A 9,903-nucleotide genomic window follows, 5' to 3' on the forward strand; every position below is an offset into this window, starting at 1 on the left:
CTTGAAATGTGCCCAGTACTGGACACTGGACTCCAATTGAGGCCTAATCAGTGCAGAATAGAGCAGAAGAATGAATTATTGTGTCTTTCTTACAACACTCCTCTTAATGCATCCCAGAATCATGTTTGCTTTTTTTACAACAGTGTTACACTGTTAACTCATATTTAGCTTGTGGTCCACTATGACCCCTAGATCCCTTTCTGCAGTACTCTTTCCTAAACAGTCGCTTCCCATTCTGTATGTGTGAAACAGATTGTTCCTTCCTAAGTGGAGTACTTTACATTTGTCCTTATTAAACTTCGTCCTGTTTACCTTAAACCATTTATCCAGTTTGTCCAGATCATTTTGAATTATGACCCTATCTTCCAAAACAGTTGCAATCCCTCCCAGCTTTGGTATCATCTGCAAACTTAATAAACGTCCTCTCTGTACCAATATCTAAAGCGTTGATGAAGGTATTGAACAGAACCAGTCCCAAAACAGGCCCCTGTGGAACCCCACTTGTTGTGCCCTTTCAGCATGACTGAACCATTAACAACTGCTCTCTGAGAACGGTTATCTAGCCAGTTATGCACCCACCTTATAGTAGCACCATCTAGGTTGTATTTGCCTAGTTTATTGATAAGAAGATCATGCAAGACCATATCATATGCCTTACTAAAGTCTCGGTATACCATGTCCATTGCTTCTCCATTATCCACAAGACTTATTATTCTATCAAAGCTATCGGATTGGTTTGACATGATTTGTTCTTTACAAATCCACGCTGGCTGTTACCTATCACCTTATTTTCTTCCAGATATTTGCAGATGAATTCCTTAACTACTAACTCCATTAGCTTTCCTGGCACAGAAGTTAAACTGACTGGTCTGTAGTTTCCTGGGTTGTTCTTATTTCCCTTTTTATAGAAGGGCACTATATTTGCCCTTTTCCAGTCTTCTGGAATCTCTCCTGTCTGCCAGGATTTTTCAAAGATGATAGCTAAAGCCTCAGATACTTCCCCTATCAGCTCCTTGAGTATTCTAGGATGCATTTCATCAGGCCCTGGTGACTTGCAGACATCTAACTTATCTAAGTAATTTTTAACTTGTTCTTCTTTTATTTTATCTTCTAAACCATGATTGAGTTGTTCATCTGAATCAATGCTGTATCAATAGTCACTCCAAATAAAATGTAAAGTCTGTGTGTCTTAATGCCTTATATTTTACATTATGCAGATTATTTGCTTTTAGGAATATGAATGGTTACAGGGGGCAAAGCTATGAAAACGAGCCCTATATATTAACATATTTTAAACCTACTTTTTAACTTTGTTTTCCTGTAAGTAGAGAATGACACCAGTCTCAAAAGTTAAAATATTTGTGTCTACAATTTTTTAGTTATTAAAAACAGGGAAGATATGGTAATCCTAACTAACTAAAAAACTAAAGAAAAAGTCAAACTAGCAAAGTTTAGGTATTAAAAGACCCCTTCGTTTCTTGTAAGAGTAAAATGGTATTTTTGGCTTCTGATAGAAGATATCCACTGCTCTGCTGACTGGAGCTCTGAATTTACACTCATATAAGCTTTTGCAGGGATATTCTGTGAATTTCTCTGTGACAGAGACAGTTGCTTAACAGTTGTGCTTATTGCCACTTTCTCCTGTGTTTTTGTTCCTGAACTGCCCTGTGTGATCCCTTGCTCACTGCCTCCACTGAAGAGTGGAGAACTTAACTCCTTCTGTGTCTTTGGGAGATGTTTTTGCACAGTTTGAGACCTTTTTCTCTCTACATTTACTTCATTTGAGGAGTGAACTAGGTAAAGATTGCCCTTTCGATAATTGAGTGCTATATAGGGCTTTTCCTTTAGCTCCGTTGCTCTTCCCCAGGAGTGGTGAAACTTCAGTGAACCCTTATCTTCTTCATTCAGCATCATCATAACATCCTACAAGTCTTGTGTGCTCCATCCAGCAACATGTTCTGCACCAGATTCTTGAAGTTTCCCAGAATGGCTTTCAAGTAGAGTGTAGTAAGTTTGGTAGCAGGGATAGAAAAGAGATTTCTCATATTTAGATTCTGTGCTGTAGCGCTCACCTGCTACCACTTCTGGGCTTGAGTGATTGCCTTAGCTGCATGTACATCAGTAGAAACTGCACAGATGCAAAGTTGTATCCATATCTGCAAAAATGAGCCGCAGATATCCTCATCTGCAGATACCTGGAGATATAAAGCTGATACCTGCCTATTTGTAGGGGTCTAGACGTTGCTCTGCATGCATTTAGCCACTCAACTTGAAGTTTCATGCATTTATTTGATTCATGTATTTGTCAAATATATAATATGATAAATTATTGCTGTTGTAATATTTTAAAAAATATGTAAGACAATTTTTGGCTGCACCAGTAATTGTATTTAACAGCTAAAAAAAAGTGGAATTTTTTATCATTAAAAGTTTGTTCATGTTAAATATTTGGTTTTTTTCTGACCTTTTTTAAAACTTTGTTTATTCTTTTTACAGGAACGGCAGAATCGAAACAAACAATAAGAATAAACATATACAGGTTGATATATATAATAGAACTGATATTAAATTCAACTATGAAAAACAAATCTTAAAATGTATTCTGGTGCTATATCCTGGCATCAGGACAAACTAAAGCTTTCAGCTCCAATGTATCTTCTTGTGCAGGGGAAATTAAGTTGTTGCATCTTTAAGTACATTGTAGTTTATTTTTGCCCAAGTGGATCTGCATTAATTTGTATTTTTCTATGTAAGATGCTGTAGAATCCATTAATAAAGGTGTATCTGTTTTTATTTTTGAATTAGTAAACAATTATACTGACTTAATATGGAAATATAAATAACCTTCCTAAAAATGTCAGTGTTTCCCAAACACTATTTTGGCACAAATTATGTTCCTATTTTGATATTCACCATAATTTTGTAGTATGACAAAACTTCTCTTCAACCCAAGCTCTGTTTCTTCATGGCAATCTTTAAGAAACCATTGAGTTTTGTCACTTTGAGACTGTTGTTTGAGGGAGATACTGCATTCAGAATATTGAAATAAAAAATTCAAGTTAAGATCACTTTTTAATTTAATTGTACAGTTATACTTTAAAAAATGCTAACATGCCACTTAGTTTTTTTTTCTGTCAAAGAAAATTAAAATTTGTCAGTGAAGTTGTTTAATTCTGAAAATATTTCCCTTTAATATTCTGTTAATCAGTGCTTCAGTGTGTATTTGTTATACCCATATCCAGCAGAGAGGGAGTAAGATGCTTTCTCACCCATAATTCTGCTCTATTGTTTTTGTAGCTTAATAAATAATAATGTAAATGCTATCAACATTGCAGGGGTTTGGACAATGTGTTTAAACCTGTTTCAGCTTTCAGGTGTTATTAGTTAATGGCAGATCATTTTTAATCTTTCCCTTTCTTCCCCCTCAAAAATTCCTAATGCCATTTAAAGTTTTTATACCAATAATGCTGAGCTTTAACGTAGAAACTAATAGTCTGGACAATATGATGGATTATGCCTCAGATGTTTAAAATCAACTGTGTATGTCTAATTTTTTTCTGTTGGATGAGTAAAAAAAAATGTTTTAAGAAACTGAATTTGCTGTCATGTTTTTGTGGAATGAGGGAATTGTTGAAGAACTCGACACCAACTGGAGTTTCAATTAAGCATGAAAATTGTGCTTATGCCTGTTGCTCTAGCACACTGAATCTGCACGTGTTTATTGTAGAGGATCTTTTACTATATTAGAAAGCAAATATCGTCTTCTGAAAACTATTTACTCCAAAAGGACCTCTGATTTTAAAGTTTAAGCTGTATCATTTAGACTTGTATTTAGAACGTATAACTTTGTCTCTAGACTGTCGCTGCCTGTAAAGGACTCATGGACAGCATCAGATTAACTTTTTTCTTCTAGGAGACTACAAGCCTTAATAAACAATACATATTTAGCAAGTATGATGTCATTTTCATTTTTTCCTTTACGCTCAAACGCCTGCCTGTATTTTATACATGCTCATGAGGCACAAGACCAATTAGAGTAGTTAGTGTACTGGTAGAATAGTCAACATCTGAGTTGGTCAAACCACATTTTCTCTGGCAGCGATCTTGCTTGGAAATAATTTTAAGAATATGTGTAAGCTACTTGGAGCATTATTTCCTCTAATGTAGGGTTCTTGTGCATTTATAACTGACAACTTTTCTTATATGGCAGAGAAACTTAATACAAGTTTTAAAATCAGGAATTCACCAAGTTAAGCTTTTGTATATAACTGTATGGCTTTTGGCAGTGTTGAACTGCTCCTTATGTTCTAGGATTTAACCTGGTGCATTTGGAAAAAAAACTTCTTTTTCTTCAAAGTCTGTTCTCTAGCCTTCTTGACATCCTGATACGGCACAGATCTGGCCTCCTCTTTCGCATCAGTTGGACTCCTCAGCCAAGCATTCCACAACCAAAAGAGGTGCAGTTCTCTTTAGTCACTGGCCAGCAGTCTTGACAATGGTAGCATGCATTTTGTTTCCGACCAAAAATGTGTCACTATTACTGCTTTGGTGCTGCTGCTGCTTGCCTAAAAATGAATATTTAGTCTCTTAAGGAATAAAACCACTGTAATTAAGCTGGCTCAGCCTACTGTCCCTTTTGTGGGCATCCCAAAACTACCACCTAAGCAACTATAATAGGCTTCTCTCCCAGACATTGCAAAGGGGTGCAATTATAACCATTATGCTATGCAGTCCTTGGAGTAACTGGCTCAGAGAGAAAGCTTGAACAGCATTGATTCAAATCATTGCTTTCATTTTTTCCATGACCCAATACTAAATTAGCAATACATTCTAAAAATAAAATAGAATAAATATCAAAATAAACTAGTTTTAAAATAGAGCTATCAAGCCTGTATTTTAGGTTAATGTATCCTCATTATGTATTGTTTTATTTCACCACTCAAAAATAACATTGAAAAGGCAAATCCTCTTATCTTCCATCATTTAGAATAAATCTTAGGCTATGTCTACACTGTTTTTTGCAGAAGAGGAAATACAAATGAAGTGCTCATTAACAAATCTCGCGCTTTCATTTGCATATTCTCTTCCAATCCTTTTTGTGGAAGAGGTTTTTTCAGAAAAAAGTGTAGATGGTGCCATTTTTTGGGGGGGAAAAAAAACCCTTTGCACGAGATCCTGTAAACCTCATTTTTTGAGGACTAAGGGATCTTGCACAAAAGGGTTTTTTCCCTGAAAAATAACCCTGTCTACACTGCAGTTTTTTCACAAAAACCTCTTCCGCAAAAAGGATTGGAAGAGAATATGCAAATGAAAGCACGAGGTTTGCTAATGAGCGCTTCATTTGTATTTCCTCTTCCGCAAAAACCAAAGAGTGTAGATGTAGCCTAAGAGTTATTCTAAAAGGTGAGAGAGAACTCTTAGCAGACACATTTCTGACTAATTTTGTTCTGTTAATTCCAGTAGTAGTCCTAATGGAACTTGGTATACCTATTTATCTTGAAGTTTGCACTTAAATGTAATTCCTTCAATGAGACATGTTTTAAAGTGATGTAGAATAAATATGCAGTAATAGTCCTGTTCTGTAGAAAGTGTGATATTAAAGTTGAATCACTTGCCGTGCTAATATTTTAGTAATGCTTGAAAGTATTTTTGCTCAAAAAAAGTTTTGTTTACTTGTATTTCTCTGATGCAACAGTCAATCAACCACAGCAGTACATCTTGCATGTCCTAAAACAGTGGTGATAATTATAGGCGTCACAGCATTGTCAAAAAGTGATTCATGACCAAAAGTCCGATACAATTGTAAGATAACATTACCAGCTTTTCAGATGCTTAACTTTCATGGTGGATACACTTGGTACTGAACACTGATGGCTTGATACAAGCCCAAGTTGTAATGAGAAATGACAAGAAACAAAACTAACTTGATGTTGCATTAAGATTGAAACAAGATGACAAAATAGGGAAATTAAGGTCAACAGTGACAGCTTTTATCCTCAACTTAATGTGTTTGTAAAGCATGGTGGCAATGTAGCTTTTGTTTTAACCTGACATTTAGGAAAGGAGTGCATGGGTGAAGTACCAGTCCCACAATTTTTCTCTCCTGACATCCCACTAATCCCGTTTTTAAAAAACTTGTAATTGTAGTTTTAAGGCAACTTCAACAAGCTTTTATCAATAGCATTTTTAAATTGAATTCTACCTGACCTTTTCCTTTCTATTGACTTCCTACACTTTAGCCATAGATTTACTCATCCATGTGCTACAGAATTAAAGCTAAACGTAACAATGTGTTTTTCTTTGCATTAAACACATTGGAGGCAATACATGTTACTTCACACAAGTTATCTTTTTCAGTCTAATCATGTGCAAGGCAGTGATTTTCAAACTACGGGTTTGCGACCTGGTATTGGATTGTGGAATGTCAGGCGCTGGGTCTCATGGTGCAGGGGATCAGTGGAGGTGCTAAAGCAGCTACCTACCTGTCCTTGCACTGCAGACTGTGCTGTGCCCTAGAAGCGGCCAGCAGCAGGCCCGGCTTCTGGGGTGCAGCATGATCTGCAGTGCTAGGAGAGGCTGGAAGCCTGCCCTTAGCACCCCCTGCTGCACCCTAAAGCTCTCATCCTTAACTCCACCCTGGCACCCATACTGTAGTCAAGTTATGTTTGATTGTAGACTTCAGTTTTCTTCAAGTGGGTCATGAGAAAAAAAGTTTGAAAACCACTAGTGTATCATTTCTTTCCAGTCTAATCTTATGCAGAGAGAATTTCAGCTACTGTGGGCACTAGAATAATTTTAGCTCTGAGTCCATATGTAAAATGGCAAAGAAGTTGTCACCCCTTCGTGCATTAACCTCCACAAAAAAATCTCTTCTCTCCCCCCCCCCCCCAAAAAAAGACCCCCTGCTGTTGTGCTGTTTGCTTGTGCAGGCACATTTATAAGCTATGGTACAGAAATGGGATATAATTTTATTGAAAATGAAAGAGCTGAATAACCATGAAAGTAAAGCAAGAACATGAAGACAAAGCAGTCTATTTCTCTCACAGCTAGTCTGACCAAACTGGTGGTGGGCTGTAATCTGCCAACCTTGGCAAACGGGTTTCCAAGAATATCTACAGAGGTGAACTGTGTTCAGTCTGTTTAGTGGAATGATCTTGCAATTTTTAGAGAAATACTGCTGTTAATCCGAATTCAGCTCCGAATACGCACTCAAATAACGGAAAGAGAGCTTCCTGTTCTTAAACTATATTGTTCTGGAGAGGTTGATATGGTGGTAGAATTAAACTTGCTTCTTGACATATTGGTGTCCTGCGTGATGATACTGAGCTCTTGCATAGCACTTCTCACAAATAGATCTCATTACAAAGGTTAAGTGTTGTCTCCTTTTATAGATGAGAAAAGCAAAGCACAAAGATGTGAAGTGGCTTAACCAAGCTGGTGACTCAGCCCAGGACAGAGGCAGGGGGATGGAATCCCAGTTCTCTGATCTGTGATGCTCTGCCTTATATACTGAGCCATGCTGTGCCTGTCATTCATTCTAGGAGATCCCACTGTATATTTCTCAGCACCTGCAACGACTGAATTTTTCTCTTGCTTGCATTTGGATATTTTAGGGGGAGGGATAGCTTAGTGGTTTGAGCATTGGCCTGCTAAACCTAGGGTTGTGAGTTCAATCCTTGTGGAGGCTGTTTAGGAATTTGGGGCAAAAATTGTCAGGGATGGTACTTGGTCCTGCTGTGAAGGCAGGGGACTGGACTCAATGACTTTCAAGGTCCCTTCCAGTTCTAGGAGAGAGGCAATCTCCATTAATTTAAATTTAGTCTTAGTGGCTTCACCTCCATAAGAAAAACAGAATTACATTCCTACCCATGAGTTTTGACTGCTGTTTTTAATTGCTGGTGTGGGGTAAATGCAGAGCAGGAGTCTGGGAGTTGAGAGGATGGATTCCATTCCTAGCTTGCTCACATTTATTGTGTGATTCAAACAATTTATTCCACCTTTTTTTAAAAAAAGGTTTTAAATGAAGATGATCCTAGTGATCTTTTACTAAACTCTTTTGGGAAAGTCAGGGAAGTCCTCCGTACCTGCAAAAGGATTCCATGTCGTATTCTAACTCATTCTGGTTCCCCCCTTGTAATTTTCCCTGCTCCTTCCTCCATATATAATTACCTGAAAAGTGAGCATTTGACCACATGAAGCAGACATTGAAAGATTAATGCATAGTTTGTTCAGCAAATAGAACCTTTAAGAGCTGATGTTTGAATTACTGTTTACCACATCTTGTTCAGTTGTTTTTAAATCCATTTTATTGCTGTCTGTCATCTTACCCTTACTTGGCTTATAACATGTCAAAGGAACTCTTTTTACCTGGAATGTTACCATGGCAATAGACTGTTGGTAATGTGTTCTCCAAATAGATTCCTAATTCAATGTCAACCCCCCCTTATTAATGTAGTTGAGAGTCTTTAGTCACATGTTTTTCCCTTGCAGAATGCTGGGCTGAGCATAACACATTTCTTTTTAAAAAAAGAAAAAAAATACAGAGGTACAGTTTGCTCTTAACTCTGCCTTCCTGCAGCTATGCCCTGTTAACCCGTATACCTTTATCAACTCCACGGTTGCTGTAACGTACACTAGCAAGCATACAATCCTTTGTGTCGGGTTCCCCCCCCTTAACAGAATAGTCAGCACCCAAAATTGTTATCTTATGTTCAGAGTAAAAATAAAAATAGGTAATATTCTAACAGACAACTTGTAGCAACCAACATAAGTTGTTAAATCTTTATTGCTCAGGTGTACAAAGGTTTGAACAACCCAGGGAGTGACTCATGACATTTTTCTTAATGGGTCTGTGCATACTGTAATCCTGCCAGGGTACGTTTACCCAGCAGCATTATTTTAGAGTAACTGATGTTATTCTGAAATAACAAAAAGCATATCTACTTTGCAGACCATTATTTTGAAATAATGTTGAGCTGGAGGACTTCCTCCTATTCCAATAACCCTCATTTTACAAGGAGTAAGGGAAATTGAAGGGAGAGTTCTTCCTTCAATTTCCTGTTGTGTAGACAGTCCAAAAGCCTAATTAAGCTATTTTGACTTAACCTACACAATTGACATAGCTGAAGTTGCGTTGCTTAATTCAAGTTTTACCCTGCTCTGTAGATGTACTCTTCCCCCACAGATTGCACATCTATGCAAGTGAAATGAACATGTTTGATACTGTTCAAAATTTGGCTCCTTTGAAAACTTACTGAGGGCCATGGACTAGAGTGACTAAAAATTAACCTTTTAAGACCATGTTGCAGCAAGGAAGTATGGATTTTCCCAGCTGTCTGTGCACCTCAGTTGTGGCAGTAAACCCCAATGCCCCAGCATCCTCAGCTTTGCCAGTGCACCCAAACTTGCCTGCACCTCAGAGCTCTGCCAGTGTATCGCAACCCTGAACCCACAGCTTTATGAGTAATAGACACCCCACCACTGAAGTTGCTAATCTGAATCTTTGTTAATCTATGCAATAGAAATTTAGTAACACGTATTGTCTTACCTGCAACCCTAGCTTCTTGGTCCTCCCCTACCATGCACACATCCCTATTTTATTCATCCTCTACTCATAACCCTTATCCCCTTGCAGTCCACTCTCCTCCTGGTCCCCCACTCCTCCACCCTCTAATGCCTGTTCTGTTCCAAGAAGTGTTGCCAGGTTTAATATTTAACCTACATACTTTGATTACATTCCCCCAATCTGAAATTGCTACCCATGAGTCACAAATTGTAATAAACTCCAGCAACTCAATTCAGAACTCCTCTCTGTCAAAAATGAGAGCTTGTGATTGGCTTGTCTTTATATTAATAACAATGAATTCACAGCTATCAAAGTCTGTGAATTTTTCCATCTTTAGG

General features: G+C 37.6%; 1 protein-coding gene across 1 annotated transcript in view; it reads left to right on the forward strand.

The window, feature by feature from the left end:
* The window catches only part of YTHDF1 (YTH N6-methyladenosine RNA binding protein F1), a 28,544-nt gene extending 24,592 nt beyond the window's left edge, over window positions 1–3,952 (forward strand). Inside the window, exon 5 of the mRNA XM_075901062.2 lies at window positions 2,497–3,952. Coding sequence (XP_075757177.1) covers window positions 2,497–2,523 — 27 coding nt within the window. The 3' untranslated portion in view covers window positions 2,524–3,952. The remainder of the gene's footprint in view (window positions 1–2,496) is intronic.
* Window positions 3,953–9,903: the final 5,951 nt, after the last annotated feature.

The sequence above is a fragment of the Pelodiscus sinensis genome, chromosome 17, assembly GCF_052426305.1.
Source record: "Pelodiscus sinensis isolate ZL-2025 chromosome 17, ASM5242630v1, whole genome shotgun sequence".
Classification (NCBI taxonomy): Eukaryota; Metazoa; Chordata; order Testudines; family Trionychidae; genus Pelodiscus; species Pelodiscus sinensis.